Source organism: Lacerta agilis, chromosome 1 (genome assembly GCF_009819535.1).
Source record: "Lacerta agilis isolate rLacAgi1 chromosome 1, rLacAgi1.pri, whole genome shotgun sequence".
Classification (NCBI taxonomy): domain Eukaryota; kingdom Metazoa; phylum Chordata; class Lepidosauria; order Squamata; family Lacertidae; genus Lacerta; species Lacerta agilis.
The window spans coordinates 73,816,462-73,839,146 of record NC_046312.1 but is presented as its reverse complement, the minus strand read 5'-3'; the positions used below and the strand labels follow the sequence as shown (position 1 = coordinate 73,839,146).

General features: G+C 43.2%; 1 protein-coding gene across 2 annotated transcripts in view; it reads left to right on the top strand.

Moving 5' to 3' along the window:
- MUC5AC (mucin 5AC, oligomeric mucus/gel-forming) overlaps positions 1 to 22,685 on the top strand; it is a 57,845-nt gene that overhangs the window by 18,493 nt on the left and 16,667 nt on the right. For both annotated transcript variants that reach the window (XM_033155362.1, XM_033155352.1), the window contains 15 exons: positions 756 to 1,008; positions 1,918 to 1,970; positions 2,357 to 2,457; positions 3,075 to 3,226; positions 3,344 to 3,482; positions 3,589 to 3,702; positions 4,262 to 4,444; positions 5,630 to 5,869; positions 7,559 to 7,715; positions 9,034 to 9,162; positions 10,844 to 10,994; positions 11,928 to 11,974; positions 12,075 to 12,302; positions 13,579 to 20,505; positions 20,728 to 20,942. In XM_033155362.1, coding sequence (XP_033011253.1) covers positions 756 to 1,008; positions 1,918 to 1,970; positions 2,357 to 2,457; positions 3,075 to 3,226; positions 3,344 to 3,482; positions 3,589 to 3,702; positions 4,262 to 4,444; positions 5,630 to 5,869; positions 7,559 to 7,715; positions 9,034 to 9,162; positions 10,844 to 10,994; positions 11,928 to 11,974; positions 12,075 to 12,302; positions 13,579 to 20,505; positions 20,728 to 20,942 — 9,089 coding nt within the window. The remainder of the gene's footprint in view (positions 1 to 755; positions 1,009 to 1,917; positions 1,971 to 2,356; positions 2,458 to 3,074; positions 3,227 to 3,343; positions 3,483 to 3,588; positions 3,703 to 4,261; positions 4,445 to 5,629; positions 5,870 to 7,558; positions 7,716 to 9,033; positions 9,163 to 10,843; positions 10,995 to 11,927; positions 11,975 to 12,074; positions 12,303 to 13,578; positions 20,506 to 20,727; positions 20,943 to 22,685) is intronic.

Genomic DNA, 22,685 nt, shown 5'->3' with positions numbered 1-22,685 from the left:
CTGCCTACTAGTAAGTGGCAAAGAAGGCAGTTTTTTTATGTTGGCTGCCATTTTGAATTTCCTGAAAGTTTTGATCAGGTGAGCAGATGCAGATGAGGCTTACAGGAGCTGCAGAAGGTTCAGAAGGAAATAAAGTTATTGCTTGCCATGGGAGGCAAATCACAACCCAAAAAAACTTACAGTCTTATGTGAATAATGGAGCATGTGCTAGTTTCTCTCTCTAGTTACACCAAAGAATTTTTGACAGCACTGGATAAGAAATGTGGAGTAAAAGACATATTTTTCGGAAAAGATAAAAAAAACACAGAAACTATGAAATGAGTAGTTTTCAAAGCTGTGATTCAAAGATGAATCTGGAATCACATAGCTTGATTCAAAGGCCAAAAAATTACATGGATCAGTCACGTTTTGAACAGGCTCCTTTTCATAAACCCACACAAGACAGTAAATTCTCTTCTGCGAGTTAAGTTTAATTCAAGGCATCCAAGCAATCATTCATATAGTCTTTATGCACAAAGCAGCATACGTCACTTTATCCAGAACATCCCATCACACCTGGATGGTGAGGCAGACATCCCAAGCTTCTCCCACCTCTGGGACTAGAGCCCAGCATCTTGATATACAGATATGCATCTAAACACACACAACCAATATTTTTGAATATACCGGTGCATTGTACCCTGCCGTGTCTAGTAATTTATAGCCACAGTAGCCCTTAGATAACCTCTGGAACAACTTCTTTTCCCTCTCTCAAGCCAAATACCAAATGTGTCCCAAAACCCTGGTTTACCGTTACAACATTAATTCCTGCCAACCCACCTGCCGATCTCTGAGTGAGCCCGATGTCACCTGCAACATTAAGTTTACCTCTGTGGATGGATGCACCTGCGAAGAAGGGATGTATATGGATGAGAGTGGCAAATGTGTGCCTGCTACCAGCTGCCCCTGCTACTACAAAGGGACTCCTCTACTGTCTGGAGAAGTTATCCATGAAAATGGTGTCATATGGTAAGTGATGGTTTGAAATAAGCATTGTTATGAGGTGATGGGAATAGCCAAAATTTCCTTCCATAGGACCCTGCTCCTAAGCTGCCCTTAATTATGATTTTTTTAAAAAAAAAAAATTAGAAGATTCAGTCAATTTAATTTTGTAATGTCTGTTGCTTAGATATTGGGTGCCTTTGTGACACATTTCTAAATGCCCCAAAGTTTCTTATTTATGTCAGAAAAACATAATAGCCCAGCTTGATCAGACCAAAGGCCTGCCTAGTCCAACATCTTGTTCTCATAATGGCCAACCAGAAGCCTGTGCAAAGATCACAAGCCACTTATGAATGCAATAGCAACCCTGCTCATGCTCATTAGCAACAGGTATTCAGAGGCAATACTGGAGGCAATATAAAGACATCATAATTAGTAGCTGTGGGTGGCCTTATTCTCCATGAATTTGTCAAATCCTCTTGTAATGCCTTCCAAGTTGTGAACCATCACTATTTATCTGGTAATTAATTCCATAGTTTTACTATGCTTTGTGTTTCCCTTTGTCTGCCCTATATCTCCCACCATAAAACTATCGCATCTGTTAAAAATGGGCTTTCTAGTAATGGCTGGTGGAGGGTGTGGGTGAGGAGAGAACTTGAGACTGGCAACAACACTACAGGTGCCCTGTGGATCTCTGAGGTCTGTCCACTCCTGATAAAAATGCCTCACCCCAGTCCAGATCCACCAAGGGGGAATTCTTAAAGCATTTTAACAGGCTATTGAAAGGGAAACCTTTCCCTTTTGGTCACAAGGTGACAATTCAGCATTCCATACTGTGAAGGATTTGTTGTTGCTGTCCTTTAACCAGGCAAGAGCAACTGCTCTTCATAAAACTGGTTCAATTTTTAAGTAAGAAACATTCTTCATCTCTTGCAGCACTTGCACACAGGGAAAGCTTCAGTGCATTGGAGAAGTGAAACCACAACCAGGTAAGCCAAATCAAAGAAAAAGATAATAGTAGTTCCAGAGACCTTGTAAAATTGAAATATTCAATTGGACTTTGAGTCCTCCGCAAATTGGTTGAAAATATCCCATAGGTTCCCTCCAATGTACAGGTGTGAGTTGTTTTCCAGCCTTCAGTGATGCAAGTTCCTATTATCTGCTAAGCACCATAGCCAAGATAGCCACCATCCTCTGTCTTAAAATTGGCAGTGAAAGTATAATGTTGGCATAGTACAAGGAGTTTTATGTGTGTTTTTAAGTGAGGTGTTGATAATGGTGTGCCCTGAACTAGTTTTCATGACATACACTCACTGTTATGGTGACTAATGTCTAATTTCAAAATGAGATTTCATCTAGCTCTCCTTTCTATCAGAATGTTTTGCTCCCATGGTCTACTATGACTGCACCAATGCCACAGCAGGAGCCACTGGAGCTGAGTGTCAGAAGAGCTGTCAGACCCTTGACATGGGATGCGTAAGTGTGACTATATTGTAACCATGTCAAACCTAAATTACCTGTTCAACTTATGCATTACATTGTTCCCATGATGATTGCAGTTATCACTTATTTCCTGAATTTATGAAACTGTCAGCACCGCTCAGCATTCATCATGGTCTCCTGTTACAAAATAGGAGTCATGCTGATGGGTGATCAGGCAATGACGAGAGCTAGCCTACAGAACCCATCATAAGGTACTTCAGGGGTAGAGACAGGGAGGCGCAGGCCATGGGGTATGGTATGGTAAACCAGTTTAACCACCATGTTATGACTTGTGAATCACTCTTATACCCAACATTTTTTAAAAAATATCAAGGGTATCAAAAATATACCAAGTCACAATCTAGTGATTTCTAATAACATTCTCTCAAAGAGTTCAAGAAAAGTTTTGCACACCTAAACTCCCCTGAAAAAGTAAACCTGAAGCAGTTTTGCAAAGCTTGCTAATTAATTGACTCTCCATTGGTAACCCATCAGTAGAGACAGATACTGATTTGAATTTGTCTTCACTCTGTCTAGTACCTTAGTCACTTTTGTTTCTCACCTATTGATTTGTCAAGTAAGATCTTTTGCTGCCTTATCTTCTGTTACAGTACAGCACACAGTGCGTCTCTGGCTGCATGTGTCCCAAGGAGTTGGTGGCGGATGGCCAAGGTGGGTGTATAGCTGCTGAAGAGTGTCCATGCATTCACAATGAAGCTACATACAAGCCAGGGGACAGCATCAAAGTGAAATGTAATACTTGGTACGTACAGCCTGTTATAAGCTGAACTAAAATTATTGAACTCTTCCATCTAAATAGGAAAAGAAAATCAAACAAAACATCCCACTGTGAAATTTAACCATGTTTCTGTCTTTGCAGTACATGTAAGAACAGAAAGTGGGAGTGCTCCACTGAACCCTGCCTGGCAACATGCTCTGTTTATGGAGATGGTCATTACATCACCTTTGATGGCAAACGCTATAGCTTCAGTGGAGACTGTGAATACACACTGGTCCAGGTATAATATTTTTCTCCCTGAGCACATGCTTTTTTGAAATGCAGAGACTTTAGTCTTGATATGGCAAACTGTGTTCATGAACACCATATAACCTTCTTCTCCACAGGATCATTGCGGTAAAAACAATTCAAATGCAGGAACTTTCAGAGTGATCACGGAGAACATCCCCTGTGGCACCACCGGGACAACCTGCTCAAAAGCCATTAAAGTCTTCATGGGGGTAAGTAGCTTCATGCAAGATGCACGCAAAATATGACTTGTGCACCTGGACAGAACTGGGTTATATTAAATCTACAAATGGGGAAATCATGGAGTGCAAAGTAACTAAATTGGAAAGGTAGGTAGCCGTGTTGGTCTGACGTAGTCAAAATAAAAAAAAATGTCCAGTAGCACCTTAGAGACCAACTAAGTTTGTTCTGGGTATAAGCTTTTGTGTGCATGCACACTTCTTCAGATGCACTGAAACAGAAGTCACCAGACCCTTATATATAGTGGGAGGGTAGGGTGTTTTTTTTTAGAAGTGTAGTAGGAGATGGATGATTGACTCGATGGGTATGGTAAACCTGTTGACGAATGTTAATGACTGGAATTAGTCCTACAGGAAAAGCAAGGGATAGTATGCAGATGACCAAAAATAGCCTTAGCATGTGTAATGAGACAAGAATCCAATATCTCTATTCAGACCAGGTCTCTCCATAGTTTTCAGTTTAGTAATAAGTTCTAATTACTTGAAAGAGAAGTTGCTGAATTACAACTTATTGTTGCTTTTCATCTTTCAGAACTATGAGCTGATACTCGCTGATGAAAAATTTGAAGTGGTACAGAGGCTTTCTGGTGGAGGTGAAGTGCTATTCAAGGTCCGCTACATGGGAATCTACATGGTGATTGACACCACAGCTGGACTGGTCCTGTTGTGGGACAAGAAAACCAGTATCTTCATCAAACTCAATGACGAATTTAAGGTATGCTGAGGATGCCAGATCAGATTATATAGGGGTGTGTGTCTAATGAAAGAGAAGTGCTACAACATTCTTCCAGGAAATTCTGTAAAGGAAAAACATTAAGAGCTAATGTTAGCATTTAAATATTCCAGTCAGTTGATTTATCAGATGAATCCCCTTACTTGACCTCTTAATAGTTTAACATAGGTTCTTTGTCTGTATGAAGAACTATTGATAGCAATGAGAAACTGGTCACATTAAAAACAAAGTACAAGACAATGTACTAATTTCATTTTATGATGAAGTATGACTCTAGAAATTACCATTGATTATTCTTTATGTGATCTCATGGTGGGCTTCCCATGGGCATCTAGATGACCCTTGTGAGAAAAGAATGCTAGACTATATCAGCCAGATTCAGCATGGCTTTCTTTACATTCTAGCTATCATTTCTATCGCAGAACTATTTTTTCTTGCATGATCAATGTGCATAGGACTGGTTACAGGACAGTGATAGATAACATGGTGCCTGACATCAATGGCTGCATCTACTTTTGGTCCCATCCATCACTGTGATGCAGCCTTAGGAGGGTTGACCAAGTGTGAATGAATCAAACCCAAGGAGATTACCACCTCTGCTCTCAAAGACTCCCTAATGGTGCAGAAACAAATCACTCAAGTTTCTGGGTTTTTTTTATTTGTAATTATGGTAAGCAGTATCTGATTCCATTCACTTTTCACAAAAGAACTGCATATCATTATTTTTTTAAAGAATCTTTTTGAATGAAATTATTTTTTAAAAAATGTGATTGAGAGTGGGTGGGGAAATCAGGCTATGCCATTTTTTTCTGCTAAAAAAAGCAACTGTTAAAACAATTGTTCTTCTAGAAGCCTAAAATATAACTTTTAATATACTATATATGTTACGAAGCTATGCTTAAACAGGTGTGCTAATTCAGTGTGATGCATGTGTTTGATGTATACATAGGGTCCCTGAGCACATGAAATTATCAGTTCATGTAATGGGGACAGTCAATCTATCCTCTGCAGAAATTAACTAAAAAGTCCTCGTGAGTGGGAGAGCCCACAAAGTATGACAGTCACTATAAATAATCAAAGTATTATTCCATTTTGAAAATGCAGGGTCTCTAATCCCAGGAAAATAAATCTTCCACTCCTCATTAACTTGTGCATGTCTCTCTGCAGGGACAAGTTTGTGGCCTCTGTGGAAACTATGATGGCAATGACATAAATGACTTCACCACCAGGAGCCAGTCTGTTGTAGGAGACGTACTGGAGTTTGGTAACAGCTGGAAGGTGTCTCCCACTTGCCCAGATGCCCCAGGCAGCAGAGATCCTTGTTCTACAAACCCATATAGGAGTTCTTGGGCCCAGAAGCAATGTAGCATCATTAACAGCAAAGTGTTTGCTTCCTGCCACTCTCAGGTATGGGCAAATGCATTTTTAAAAGAATATATAGGACACTTGAACAGCTCCAAGCTTAAGACTTGATGTGCCTGCACTTGGGACAGGCTGTACCAACCACTGCATAAGAGCAACATAAAAATGTGTTGTCATTCTGTCATAGCAGGTACCTTACAAAAATATTGCAGGTAGGTATTCCAGGGTTTTGTAGTTCTCAAGTCAATGGGTCTTGACTGGACTTCTCTTTACAGCCAACTTTGCATTTACAGGTGATGCCTATAACAGTAAAATATTAAGATACAGTTGGTCCCTTTGTCATAGGAATGTGAAATGTTCACTTCACATGCCACCAAGAGTCATTTTAAATACATTGCCTTGCAAGGAGTTCCACTACAACGCAGTGTAGCTAGGATGAATCTTGCCGAATTGGTTGGCCTGTGGGAGGCGTGGAGATATTTTGTCAAGTGTGCAGGGGCTGAGCTCAGCCCCTACGCACGTGGTCGGGTCGTGACGCCCGCAAATCCACCTCCCTTCAGTGCGGAAGTGGCCTTCTGGGTACATTCACAGTGCTGAGGACATGGCAGCTATATAAGTTGTGCATGTTCTTCCATCAGTCTTGAGATGGATCAGCACAAGGAGTTTAGGAATCTTAATAACTGGTTACCTTTGCACACTCTGTTCTGTTCTGTGTACTCCTAGACAGAATCCAGAATATCTCTTCTGCAAATGAAACAGAACAGAACAAACCCTTCTGTTTGAGGATGCATCTGAGATCCTGTGGAGGTTCCCACTGGAGGAAGAGGATATTGTTTTTGCCATTTCTCCCTACGATTCCCCCAGGCCACAACCACACTGTTCCAGGTGGTCCCCCAGTCCTTCAGCTTTTCAGGGGACATAGGGGCTACAGAGGAAAGTGGCAAAAATCACCTTCTTCCTCCCTTCATTCAGAGAAGTAGTCCATGAGCTCTGTTTATAGGATCTTATAGGACCTCACACTATCTTATGACACTTCAATTATGGCTATAATTTTTTAATTAAAAAGCTCACTAAAAATAGGATAAATCCCCTTAATATATCTTTTCATTACCTTTAACTGGAGTTTAATAAGACCTCTCAAGTCTAAAACAATATTGGAGCCAACTACTTGTAGGCTATTAAGAACACTGACTGAAATTTCTCCATTTCTTCTAAATAATCATTGCTCTGATGATTTTTATATCATTGCAAGCATTTCAGCTAATAATTTGGATAAGAAAAAGTTAAATATGAGCCCCAGATTGGTTAGGCTCCCCAGCACAGTAAATGCCTTATGTTAACACATTTAATAGATAATTAATATTTAGGGGGTTGCCAACCAATTTTACTTCTTCCTCGGTGGATGCATAAAAATACCCTTTGCTTCAGTGACAAATTACTTCCTTGACAATTACTAATGGTAGATTATACATAACCTTTTCACGTCCTCTTGACGTTTTGGAAGCATTCATGTTTATTATTAACAACAAATTGCCACTGCATGCAATTCTGTTGCTATAACAAAATGTGCAACTTGAAAATAAAAACGACTGATGTCACAAATTTTCCATGCTGACTTTGTCAGAGAAATGAGAACTGTAATTGAAAAAAATCAGAAAATTCACACTCCTTCTCTGGCCATGGCCTGCTAAGACTGAACCACAAATCAAACCATGTGTATTCCTTCTCTAACAGGTTGAACCAACTAAATATTATGAAGCCTGCATCTCTGATGCCTGTGCTTGTGACACTGGGGGAGACTGTGAATGCTTCTGTACTGCTGTGGCTGCCTATGCTCAGGCGTGTAATGAAGCTGGCAGTTGCATTTCTTGGAGAACTCCATCCATTTGCCGTGAGTACTGCCCATTCCTTTTAAAGTAATAACAAAAAGATAGATTAGTGAGAACAAGGAGTAGGCTAATGTTTCTATATTTGTAGCACCATACTGTATATGGTATGTGGTAGGATGGCATGCGGTAGGTTGGAGCATTGCTGAATGTTTACATATTTTTGTAATCCAATTTCTGCATTCATTTTGGATGCAGTGATGCGATCACAACATGATTCCTGCTTGTCACATTCATATCATGAACATTTGAATTTATCCCAAATTTGCAAGAGCTAAATGTCTTCAGAATGTGCTAAATCTCAGCATAAAATCATCATCATCATCATCATCATCATCATCATCATCTCAGGGTTAAATCTTATATTCAGAGAGTTGTGTGGTTGGTGTACCCTCATGTCTCCATGCTGCTCTGGAACATAGGAAGCTGTCTAATACTGAGTCAGACCACTGGTTTACCTAGCTCAGTATTCTCTATATTAACTGGCAGCAGCTCCCTGGGGTTTCGGGCAGAGATTCTTTGCCAGCTCTACCTGGAGATTCCAGGGATGGAACCAAGTAAGTCCCTTATTCCCTGAACCAAGGAACTCATGGGTTCCTCTCATCCTTAGGATCCCTGGGAAAACCCAACACTCACAGTTAAGCTTCTCCTTCCTTTGACCAATGAACTCCTGTACTGTAGTTCCTGCATGCAAAACTTGGCCCAGCCATCCAATCCCCTCCTTACTGTCTTCCGTGCTGCCAATCCATTGCTGCCTGTGACCATGAGGTCAAGGAAAATAGGAAGACTTTGCCTGGAGCAAGTACCGCTGCTGCTGCTACTGCCTGCCTGCCTTGTTATTCATTAAATTTATATACTGCCGTTCATCCTAAGATCACAGGGTGGTTTACAGTACAAAAACACAGAATACATGACGTAATAACAAAACAAACCAGTAACATGTTAAGAAGACCATAGATCTTTTATATTTTGGCAGAGGAAGTGTAGCCATTCACCAGGCCCAGCATTCACCACCCAATCCTACCTGTGATTCACCCAGTCCAACATCTCTGATCCTACCTCCTACCAGCTGGGGAGAAGATATAGCAGGAGGGTAACTGGGTCTGTTCCTGACATCCCTGCTCACAAAATTCATTTGATGGTGTTCCTGACTGGTGAAATGAATAATGACACTGGAAAAACAAGCAACTAATATTGCTTACCAGATCACTGAACATAGAAATGAGAAAGGACTGGCATACAGTGCAAGGATAGGTATTGAGTGCTGTGAAATGAATGGATTTTGCTTGAAAGTAACATAAAAAACCTTTCCTCCTTTTGCAGCTCTGTTCTGTGATTACTATAATCCAAAAGAGGAGTGTGAGTGGCACTACCAGCCTTGTGGCTCTCCTTGTATGAAGACTTGCAGAAACCCAAGTGGAAAATGCCTGCATGAGTTACAAGGCTTAGAAGGTACAAGGATTGTGGACCTTACCCTTGATCTACAAATGATGATTATAGGAAACTAAAAGCTTCATTTTATATTAATTGTTATAAAAACTGTGGTTGCCCAAAATGAAATGCTTGATGCTCTGTGAAGATGGGAAGTTTGAGTTAGGAAAAGGGAAGTTACTGTTTAGTCCCAGTCCAGGGGACAGGATCTAGCCCAGTGGAGGGATGTGCTACACAGAAAATTCAAGGTCACATGCTGCTGGTCCCTGCCTGGGATCCAGAAGCAAAGACAGACTAAGCAGAGATTGGGTTTCAGCCGGGCAAGGTCAGATTCTGATGATCAGGATAAGGCAAAGTAAAACACAGATCAGGTTCCACTGAGGTCATTCCAGCAAAGTAGAGAGTAGATCCAGATAAGCAGAGTCAAGTAAAGTAGAGGTTGGGGTCCAAAAAAGGCAGATGAGCAAACAAACATAGTAGTAACACCCTAGTTAGCTCCAAGTGAAGTCTAGGCTGGAAAGTTGTTCCAGCACCCAACTATCCTGGACTGAGCCTTAAGTAGGATTGCTGCTTCATTTGGGAAGCTAACCCAGGCTTACTCAAACTCTGCCCTCCAGATGTTTTGAGAATACAATTCCCATCATCCCTGACCACTGGTCCTGCTGGCTAGGGATCATGGGAGTTGTAGGCCAAAAACATCTGGAGGGCGAGTTTGAGGAAGCCTGAGCTAACCTCTTCCCTGATGCATAAAGCCCTTATAGTTAAAGAGGACCAGCCATTAGGAGCCATTCACTTTGGAAGCTTGGGGGAGACCAAGGTTCAGTTATTGCCTCTAAGCTGGATACCTGAGTTCAAGGAAGACAAGGCAACTTCTTCAAGGTGGAGAGGTGCAGGCATCATGTGCTCCTCTGATGCTAGAACACCCAAGGAGGCAGGAATGTCTAAAGCTGGTTCTGAGGTCAATCTTCCTTTTGATCAAGAGATCCCCTCTGCATCCATGGCCTCTTCTCCTGAGCCCCAGCCTTGCTAAATGACAGTTGCTTGACTTTTCTGGAAGGGTCATGGTATAAATGCAGAACAACCTACCTCAGGACTCACAAAGATTCCACTCACAGAATCCTCTGCTGGACCAAAGAGCTTCTGCCAGTGGGGATACACAGTTGGATTCAAGCCAGTGTGACTACTAGCCTGAGTTTATGGATCAACATATGGCTTAGAATTGTGAGATCAAGATATGGCAGGGATGGGCAGCCTGTGGCCCTCCAGATGTTGTTGTACTGCAATTCCCATCATTGGCCATGCTGGCTATGACTGATGGGAGCTTGAGTCCAACAGTGTATGGAGGCCAAAGGTTCCTCATCCCTGGTTTATGGTGTGATAGCACCATACACAAAATCATCTTAAAGGTGGTGTAGTGGTTAAGAGCGGTAGACTTGTAATCTGGTGAACCGAGTTCGATTCCCTGCTCCTCCACATGCAGCTGATGGGTGACCTTGGGCTAGTCACACTTCTTTGAAGTCTCTCAGCCCCACTCACCTCACAGAGTGTTTGTTGTGGGGGAGGAAGGGAAAGGAGAATGTTAGCCGCTTTGAGACTCCTTCGGGTAGTGATAAAGCGGGATATCAAATCCAAACTCTCCTAACATTTGTACAGGGTATGGTAAAATATCATTTCTTAGAGCAAGGTCTCTTTCTTACCACAGGCTGCTATCCAAAGTGTCCAACTGATAAGCCCTATTTTGATGAAGATGAGATGCAGTGTGTTGATCTTCCAGCGTGTGGCTGCTTTGATGGCAAAGGAAACCACTATAAACCAGGAGAAAAAATGCCTTCACAAAAGAGCTGTGAATCATGGTAATGCTTGTCTTTCAAATGATGAGAATGAGAATGTGAATGTGAATGTAAAATTGTTTAAAGTTGTGGCAGAGGCATAGCATGCTCTATTTCATACTGCAGAAACAGGTTTGAGAAGGCAAAGTTTGGAAATGTTCTCCTTCAGATTAATCTGCTCCAGCATGTCTTACTACATTATAATATGGGTTCCATTCTTTTCTCCTGCCCCACCTCTTTTTGAACTTCTACTGTGGTAGAAAGAAAGTTTGCCTCAAGGCTCTAGTGAAATTACTACTGCTCTTCACTTTCACTCAGCTAATTTGTTTCTCCTCTTCTGTAGGTTCTGGTGAGGATTCTCTGCTATCCTAAGTGCTGTGCTTCTTCCTTTTATATAGGGACAGATTCTGATATTTAGGGCTGTGTACACACCATACATTGAAAGCACACTGAAAGCACATTCCCAACCCCAAAGAGTCCTGGGATCTGCAGTTTGTTAAGTGTGCTGGGAATTTTAGTTCTGGGGTAAACTACAGTTCCCAAGATTTGCTTTAAATGTTTGTTATGTACACAGCCATTGTTCATGCTGATTAGTAGAATGAATTACCAACCGAATCAGCTTTAGGAATAGAGCTGGAGGAAACCCTGTTTTTGAGGGTGTAGGGCAAAAACGATCTGCTACTGGATGTCATGGAATTTAGTTCTGAGTAAATGAGTAAAACCAATTAGAGTCAAAGCCTAAAGTTGCTTTCTCAATCCAAGAGTAGTAATTCATTCAGAATTTCGCCTCTATAGACATTATTTTATACTGGTTGTATATACTTAACCCCTGGAGGCACACTCCATTGTCTCTTGAAGCAGATGGATGCCAACAACTAATATAAGGAGGGCTGTTAGTGTCTTATTTGCTTACTAAAGAAAATTAACTACCTTCAAATGTGTTTTGTTTCCTTTCAGCTATTGTTCAATGGCTGGCAAACCAGAGTGTCGATATGATGAACTTGGTATGTCCTCAGTGCTAAGTTTTAATATGAATTGTGAGTGATTTGGAACAGCCTTTTACATTTTAAGAAGTTTAATGCTGACAATTCTTTTGAATGACAGAATGCCACTGTATCTATGAAGGGAAGATTAGCAAGCCGGGGGATGTCATCTACCACACAACAGATGGCATTGGAGGGTGCATCACTGCGATTTGCAGTAAGAATGGAACAATAGAGAGGAATATCTTCCCATGCACAACAACACCCACCACTACCACTACCACCACTGCACCAACCACTACCGTCTTTAACTTTTCCAGTACCTCTTCACCAGCAACCACTACTGCAGGTAAAAACTCTGATGATAGTGCAATCGTATGGTTCACTCCCTCCCCACCCTGTTCAGTGAAACCCATCTACAGCACACTGGAATTAGTAGATTGTAGTAGAGTAGAAATTTCAAGAGCATTACCATGCAACGTTGTCTGTGGATTTCTGTAGTTTCTTTACTACCTTTTGCATAACTGTATGGTACATTGCTATGGCAGAGATACAGTACTGCCAGTACTGCATGGGCATTTTTTACCCTTAGCATTTTCTGAGCTGGTGGAAATGAATACCAGCCATTTCAATCAATCTTGGAAGGGATGGGTGTTTTCTGGGAAGCCAGGATGAGAGGGCTACCTCTCCAGCTCCAGCAATGCTAAATATGACCTGCGCCTCTGTAGTTTAAATCATTCAATGAAATGTGTAAGTATGCTTTAGAAAACAATAAGCACTTTTTTACTATTGTGAAGAACTACTCATAAGTAAATGTATATAGGATACTTTTAAGTAAGCCAATAAGCTGTGGTCCCTCCTGTGATGTGTTTCCAATCTCCCAAAGAGCTGAGGAGAAAAGGGGAGGTGCTTCACTCCAGTTCTCCTTAACTAATTTCTGGGCAACTTGCAATACCCTGTTTATTCATAGTGCTTCCACCCATCTCATATGTGCTTCATTCAGTTTTCCTCCCATCTCAATCAGCTGCTATCCGGTTTCTTGATTCAGGTCTCTGAGGAGCTCTAGTCTCGGCAGCCCATATCACTTTTCCTTCTCATCTCCTCACTCGAACATTTTGATTTTACATTGTGTTCTTACGAAAGGAAATAGAGATATTTAAAATCCTGTGTTACTCAGCAACCAGTTCCAGAGGGGTCCAATGGACTGGTTCAGTCCAGATGGCTCGGATGAACTAAGTGAACTGATTTAGTTAAACCCTCAAAGTTTGCTTCCAGACCACCTATTTCTTGAGCATCCATTCTGATTTGTTTGCCAGGGAGGTTAGATAACATGGTTTCGAGCCAATGTTATCCCACCTTTTTCCATGGCATTTCCCAGTCTCATTGCAAGTAGCCCAGTTTTAGAAGGGAGTGAGTTTGTTGCTCAAGAGCACCAAATCAGCTTCAATTGCACCATATGAATTTGCTGGTATGTGACTGAATCTCACCTGGAAATGGTGGCAGTCTAGAAGAGCCCCAAGGAAACTTCCTTCTTACATACAGCTTCTACTGTACATGCTTAACATTTAAAAGTCGAAATATGCATGAAAATACTAATGTGCCATTTTATCTTTTTACCCCCACAGTGCCTGTAACAACATCTGTTTGTGTTCAGGAAGTATGCCAGTGGTCACAGTGGTATGATGTGAGCCAGCCTGGCTCTGGAGATGATGATGGAGATTTTGATACTTTTGAAAAACTAAGAGCAGAAGGATATAAAGTCTGCAGAGCTCCAAGTGCCGTTGCCTGCAGAGCTGAGAAATTCCCCAATACTCCATTAAGTGAACTGGGTCAGAAAGTAGAATGCAGTAAAACAGTGGGGCTAATCTGTTACAACAAGGATCAGCATCCAATGAGCTGCCATAATTATCAAATCAAAATCCAATGTTGTAGCTTTGAACCATGTGGCATTACTGCATCGACACCCGGGACTACCCACACAATAACACCAACTACTCTTCCTGTAACAACTCCTACTCCTGTAACAACACCAAGTCTACCACCTACCACAACTGTAGTAACCGAAACAACTAGCATCTCAACTACAACCCCAGCAACCACAACAGAAATACCACAGCCAACACCTTGTAAACTCACATGTAAATGGACTGAATGGTACGATGTGCACTTTCCCACTTTGGACAACAAAGGTGATTTTGAAACATACGACATCATTAAGGCTGCAGGAAAAGATATATGCCAAAAACCTGAACGTATAGAATGCAGGGCAGAGAAATATCCAGAGAAATCTATTGATGAAATTGGACAAACTGTTCAGTGCAATGTGTCATTTGGCTTTGTTTGCAAAAATGAAGAACAGTCAGGAATCTTGCAGATGTGTTATAACTATCAGATCAAAGTATACTGCTGTTATACTGACTGCTTGACCACTACTCCAGAAACTACGACAGCAAGCACAAGTACTGTTTCAGTAACTACCACAGTTACTAGTACAACTCCAGAAACAACATCTACATCAATAGTGACAACTAAACCAAAAACAACACCAGTCACAACCACACCTACTACTACTAAATCTACAACCACAACTACTACAACCACAACGTCCACTACAATTCCAGAAACTACAACGGAAACAACACCTTCTACAACTAAAATTATAACCACACCAACACCAAAAGAAACAACACATCCAACTGTGTCAACAACTACATCAACAACCTCACGGATTACAACAAAAGGTACAACCACAGTGTCAACTACTTCTGAAGCAACAACACTAACCACAACACCTCCAACTACAACACAGTCACCAACAACAGTAACAACTGTTCCAGGGACAACAAAAAGTTTAGAAACGACAACAATTTCAACAACAGCCCCTTCGACACCTGAACAATGCACTAAGGAAGTTTGTGAATGGTCACAGTGGTATGATATAAGTTACCCAGGATCCGCACCAGACGATGGAGATTTTGATACATTTAAGAATATAAGAGCCAAAGGATACAAAGTCTGTAAGGCACCAAAAAATGTTGAATGCAGAGCAGAAAGATATCCTGATACACCACTAAATGAATTAGAGCAAAAAGTAACTTGTAGTAAAACAGAAGGACTCATATGTTACAACAAAGAACAACTTCCACCAATTTGCTATAATTATGAGATAAGAATTGAATGCTGTGAAAAAATAATTGTACCATGTCCAACAACCAGACCACTAACAACTACAAAGCCTTTAACTACAACCTCACAAACAACAACAACCAGCAAAACAACCACAACAGCATCAACACCAATAACTACTACCAAAGGAAAGACTATTATTACAAGAACTCAGACAACTACACAGCCATCAAAAGCACCGCTACTAAATGGAACAACATCAGTCACAACTCAACCGCTACAAACAACAAAAGTCACAATAAGGACAACACCATTAATAACTACAAAACCTGAAACACCGAAAACTAAGCCAACAACTGAAGTAACAACAACTAAGCTAGCAACAACTACAAAATTGCAAACCACCACAACACAGACAACGGAAACTACCACCAGTGTCATCACAACAACAAAAGCAACCACCACACCTGTGGTAGTAAGTACGACTTTGCCTAGAATGACACCAGAAAGGACTACAACGGTGACAACAACCAGTGCCACCACCACCAGATCCATTCCCACCACCACTCTCAAACCAACCACTAAAGCTCCAGAAACAACAACAACCACCACCACACCAGTAACAACTACAGCACCCAAAAGTACGACAACACAACCAACAACGACAACCACCACCACCACCACACCTCGACCAGCAAGCACAACCACTTTGCCCACAACCACTGTGCCAGTCACCACCACAACTACTGAGATGACTACCACCTCTCCAGAAACAACAACCTGTGGACCTATATGTCAGTGGACTGCATGGTTTGATGTTGACTATCCCACTTCTGGACCTAACGGGGGTGACATGGAGACATATAACAACATTCGGGATGCGGGTGGCAAGATCTGTGCCAAGCCATCAAAAATCCAGTGCAGGGCTGAAAATCACCCTGACCTCAGCCTTGACAAACTCGGTCAGATAGTAGAGTGTAATGTTGACTCTGGACTAGTTTGCAGGAATGATGAACAAATTGGGAAATTCAAGCAGTGTTTGAATTATGAGATACGGGTGTTGTGCTGTGAAGTAAACCCACGTTGCCCACCTACAACCATCCCAACTACCACCACTCCCAAACCAACCACTACAGCTCCAGAAACCACCACCACCACTCTAATAACAACTACAGCACCCCAAACCACCACAACGCAGCCAACAACGACAACAACCACTACCACCACTCCCAAACCAACCACTACAGCTCCAGAAACCACCACCACCACCACCACACCAGTAACAACTACAGAACACAAAACCACCACCACACAACCAACAACGACAACCACCACCACCACCACTACACCTCGGCCAGTAAGCACAACCACCTTGCCCACAACCACTGTGCCAGTCACCACCACAACTACTGAGACGACTACCACCTCTCCAGAAACAACAACCTGTGGACCTATATGTCAGTGGACCGACTGGTTTGATGTTGACTATCCCACTTCCGGACCTAACGGGGGTGACATTGAGACATATAACAAGATCCGGGCTGCAGGAGGGAAGATCTGTGCCAAGCCATCAAACATCCAGTGCAGGGCTGAAAATCACCCTGACCTCAGCCTTGACCAGGTTGGTCAGAAAGTTGAGTGTAATGTTGATTCTGGACTGGTTTGCGAGAATGATCAGCAAATTGGGAAATTCAAGCAGTGCTTGAATTATGAGATACGGGTGTTGTGCTGTGAAGTAAACCCACGTTGCCCACCTACCACCATCCCAACAACCACCACTCCCAAACCAACCACTACAGCTCCAGAAACCACCACCACCACTCCACTAACAACTACAGCACCCCAAACCACCACAACACAGCCAACGACGACAACAACCACTACCACCACTCCAAAACCAACCACTACAGCTCCAGAAACCACTACCACCACCACCACACCAGTAACAACTACAGAACCCAAAACCACCACCACACAACCAACAACGACAACCACCACACCTCGGCCAGTAAGCACAACCACTTTGCCCACAACCACTGTGCCAGTCACCACCACAACTACTGAGACGACTACCACCTCTCCAGAAACAACAACCTGTGGACCTATATGTCAGTGGACCGACTGGTTTGATGTTGACTATCCCACTTCCGGACCTAACGGGGGTGACATTGAGACGTATAACAAGATCCGTGCTGCAGGAGGGAAGATCTGTGCCAAGCCATCAAACATCCAGTGCAGGGCTGAAAATCACCCTGACCTCAGCCTTGACCAGGTTGGTCAGAAAGTTGAATGTAATGTTGATTCTGGACTGGTTTGCGAGAATGATCAGCAAATTGGGAAATTCAAGCAGTGCTTGAATTATGAGATACGGGTGTTGTGCTGTGAAGTAAACCCACGTTGCCCACCTACCACCATCCCAACAACCACCACTCCCAAACCAACCACTACAGCTCCAGAAACCACCACCACCACTCCACTAACAACTACAGCACCCCAAACCACCACAACACAGCCAACGACGACAACAACCACTACCACCACTCCCAAACCAACCACTACAGCTCCAGAAACCACTACCACCACCACCACACCAGTAACAACAAAAGCACCCAAAACCACCACAACACAACCAACAACGACAACCAGCACCACCACCACACCTCGGCCAGTAAGCACAACCACCTTGCCCACAACCACTGTGCCAGTCACCACCACAACTACTGAGACGACTACCACCTCTCCAGAAACAACAACCTGTGGACCTATATGTCAGTGGACCGACTGGTTTGATGTTGACTATCCCACTTCCGGACCTAACGGGGGTGACATTGAGACGTATAACAAGATCCGTGCTGCAGGAGGGAAGATCTGTGCCAAGCCATCAAACATCCAGTGCAGGGCTGAAAATCACCCTGACCTCAGCCTTGACCAGGTTGGTCAGAAAGTTGAGTGTAATGTTGATTCTGGACTGGTTTGCGAGAATGTTCAGCAAATTGGGAAATTCAAGCAGTGCTTGAATTATGAGATACGGGTGTTGTGCTGTGAAGTAAACCCACGTTGCCCACCTACCACCATCCCAACAACCACCACTCCCAAACCAACCACTACAGCTCCAAAAACAACCACAACCACTCCACTAACAACTACAGCACCCAAAACCACCACCACACCTCGGCCACTAAGCACAACCACCTTGCCCACAACCACTGTGCCAGTCACCACCACAACTACTGAGACGACTACCACCTCTCCAGAAACAACAACCTGTGGACCTATATGTCAGTGGACCGGCTGGTTTGATGTTGACTATCCCACTTCCGGACCTAACGGGGGTGACATTGAGACGTATAACAAGATCCGGGCTGCGGGAGGGAAGATCTGTGCCAAGCCATCAAACATCCAGTGCAGGGCTGAAAATCACCCTGACCTCAGCCTTGACCAGGTTGGTCAGAAAGTTGATTGTAATGTTGATTCTGGACTGGTTTGCGAGAATGATCAGCAAATTGGGAAATTCAAGCAGTGCTTGAATTATGAGATACGGGTGTTGTGCTGTGAAGTAAACCCACGTTGCCCACCTACCACCATCCCAACAACCACCACTCCCAAACCAACCACTACAGCTCCAGAAACCACCACCACCACTCCACTAACAACTACAGCACCCCAAACCACCACAACACAGCCAACGACGACAACAACCACTACCACCACTCCAAAACCAACCACTACAGCTCCAGAAACAACCACAACAACTCCACTAACAACTACAGCACCCCAAACCACCACCACACAACCAACAACGACAACCACCACCACCACCACCACTACACCTCGGCCAGTAAGCACAACCACCTTGCCCACAACCACTGTGCCAGTCACCACCACAACTACTGAGACGACTACCACCTCTCCAGAAACAACAACCTGTGGACCTATATGTCAGTGGACCGACTGGTTTGATGTTGACTATCCCACTTCCGGACCTAACGGGGGAGACATTGAGACATATAACAAGATCCGGGCTGCAGGAGGGAATATCTGTGCCAAGCCATCAAACATCCAGTGCAGGGCTGAAAATCACCCTGACCTCAGCCTTGACCAGGTTGGTCAGAAAGTTGAGTGTAATGTTGATTCTGGACTGGTTTGCGAAAATGATCAGCAAATTGGGAAATTCAAGCAGTGCTTGAATTATGAGATACGGGTGTTGTGCTGTGAAGTAAACCCTCGTTGCCCACCTACCACCATCCCAACAACCACCACTCCCAAACCAACCACTACAGCTCCAGAAACCACTACCACCACCACCACACCAGTAACAACAGCACCCAAAACCACCACAACACAACCAACAACGACAACCACCACCACCACCACTCCTCGGCCAGTAAGCACAACCACCTTGCCCACAACCACTGTGCCAGTCACCACCACAACTACTGAGACGACTACCACCTCTCCAGAAACAACAACCTGTGGACCTATATGTCAGTGGACCGACTGGTTTGATGTTGACTATCCCACTTCCGGACCTAACGGGGGTGACATTGAGACGTATAACAAGATCCGTGCTGCAGGAGGGAAGATCTGTGCCAAGCCATCAAACATCCAGTGCAGGGCTGAAAATCACCCTGACCTCAGCCTTGACCAGGTTGGTCAGAAAGTTGAGTGTAATGTTGATTCTGGACTGGTTTGTGAGAATGATCAGCAAATTGGGAAATTCAAGCAGTGCTTGAATTATGAGATACGGGTGTTGTGCTGTGAAGTAAACCCACGTTGCCCACCTACCACCATCCCAACAACCACCACTCCCAAACCAACCACTACAGCTCCAGAAACAACCACAACAACTCCACTAACAAGTACAGCACCCAAAACCACCACCACACAACCAACGACAACCACCACCACCACCACTACACCTCGGCCAGTAAGCACAACCACCTTGCCCACAACCACTGTGCCAGTCACCACCACAACTACTGAGACGACTACCACCTCTCCAGAAACAACAACCTGTAGACCTATATGTCAGTGGACCGACTGGTTTGATGTTGACTATCCCACTTCCGGACCTAATGGGGGTGACATTGAGACGTATAACAAGATCCGGGCTGCAGGAGGGATGATTTGTGCCAAGCCATCAAACATCCAGTGCAGGGCTGAAAATCACCCTGACCTCAGCCTTGACCAGGTTGGTCAGAAAGTTGAGTGTAATGTTGATTCTGGACTGGTTTGCGAGAATGATCAGCAAATTGGGAAATTCAAGCAGTGCTTGAATTATGAGATACGGGTGTTGTGCTGTGAAGTAAACCCACGTTGTCCACCTACCACCATCCCAACAACCACCACTCCCAAACCAACCACTACAGTACCAATAACGCCAACTGCTTGTTTCTGCAAGATTAATGAAACCATTTACAGACGTGGTAAGTAACCAATGCAGATTTCTATAGGCTTTGCATATCGCTTTTTACTTAAAAATATAAAACTAATATTGCTTCTGGATTCATTTGCATATTCTTTCCATATTTTTGCTAAACCTTATTTTGCTTTAATACATACATTGTTCATTACTCTTTCATTATTTTGTGCCACTATGTTGTATGTAACAAATATTTACAGTTTAACTCTTCAATTCCCTTTTGTAGGTGATACGATTTACAATAAAACAGACAGTGATGGTTGCCTTTTCACAGCCGTTTGTAGTAAAACATGTTCTGTTGAGAGATATCAAGGGCCGTGCAAACTAACAACACCCAAACCCACTCCGACAGTTGTTGTCACAACCCCCACTACTACTATTGCCACTACCACTACCACAACTGAGCAACCTGGATGCCCAGATGCTAAACCACCCTTAAAGGTACCAATCTCTTTTCAACTTGTATTGAAATAATGTTTTTCCTTTGGAAGTTGATGCACAGTAAGCTGCAGGTTTGGTACCCGGAAGTACTCAATAGGGCAACAGGGTTTAGCCTTATTTCTTCGCAGTGCTTATCTTCTGGCTGGTTGGTGGTTAGGTTTGTATTAGCCTGGGTGCTATGTAGGTGTGTAACTCCAGTAATCCATGAAGTATCACCAGCTGCAAACCTGAGTGCTCCAGTCCTGGGGACGGGGACATTTTCAAACTTTGTATCAAGTGAGTTTCTATCTGTGTAGTACAGATGTGGGAATAGTGGTGAATTTTCTCTATTTATTGTGTAGGAAGAAATTGCCTCTAGATCAGTTCTGCATGATTCCCCCACATGTCATGACTTTGGGGGCTTTTAATATTTGCTAAGGTGTTCCCACCCCCCATGATGTGGGTTTAGAATGTGCATTCAAAATGTCCAAGCCGGAGGTGGTCTTGGGAAATCTAGTACAGGGTGATAATGGGTTGCCTAGGTTGCCCAGTGACTATCCAGGTATTTGAATATCTGTCATATGACAAGCGGTTGTAGGGCTGAGGAGGAGATATGTTTGCTGCATAAAAGATACATAGGCTGAGGCTTCATAACCAGGTGCCTGGAAGTGCTTGGACCTCACAAGAATACTTTAATAGGGGAATGCCAAGACTCTGTGGCCATGAGTGGCTCTGCCTGATTCAGCGTACCGTATTTTTCGCTCCATAGAACGCACCGGACCATAGGGCGCACCTCATTTTTAGAGGAGGAAACAAGGGAAAAAATATTTTTCTGGTTTTCCTCCTCTAAAAGCCCTTTTTTGTGTTGTTGTTTTTTTGAGGATCAGCTAAAAGTTTTGCAGCTTTTTTGCAAAGGGAAAAGCCCTGGCTTTTTTGAGGATCAGCTAAAAGTTTTGCTGCTGTTTTTGCAAAGGCAAAAGGCTTTTTTTTAGGATCAGCTAAAAGTTTTGCAGCTTTTTTTGCAAAGGGAAAAGCCCTGGGGTTTTTTCCCCGAGGATCAGCTAGGTTTTGCAGCTTTTTTTGCAAAGGGGGAAAAGCAAAGCTCCTTTTGCAAAGGGGGGAAAGCAAAGAGGAAAAGCCCCATTTTTATGAGCTGTAACTCACATTTCTGAAAAATCTTAAGGAAAGGGAGCCATTTCTACAGTTTCCAGACAGATAATCTAATCAGCCAGTCACATGTCCTGGGGAAACAAACAACCTCCCTCTGCAGCACATTCAACAAAGGAGGGCGGGGCTGAAAGGGAGCCGGGACTCTTATCTCTCTCCCGATCTCTTGCTGATCAGCTGCTGAGCGGGGTCCTTTCAACACTCCCTTTTCTCTTTGTAAAATAAAAAGCATGATCCTCTTTTGGCCCCTGGGCAATTCAGCTCCAGGGACCACCATTCGCTCCATAAGACGCACAGGCATTTCCCCTTACTTTTTAGGAGGAAAAAAGTGCGTCTTATGGAGCAAAAAATACGGTAAATCAGAAATCAGTGCAAATCAGAAGAATTTGTTACGAGGCATATAGTGTGGTGAAAGTTATGATAATCTGGACCATTAACTGTCTAATCAACTGCTTCAAACAATCCCTCTCACAATTCTCCTCTGCAAATCTTAATGTCACTTAGACTATAATCCAGTCCACACATAGCGGGGAATATGTCTCGGTGGGACTTACTTCCAAAGGGGCATTTATAGGACTACGTTGTTGTTATTATTAT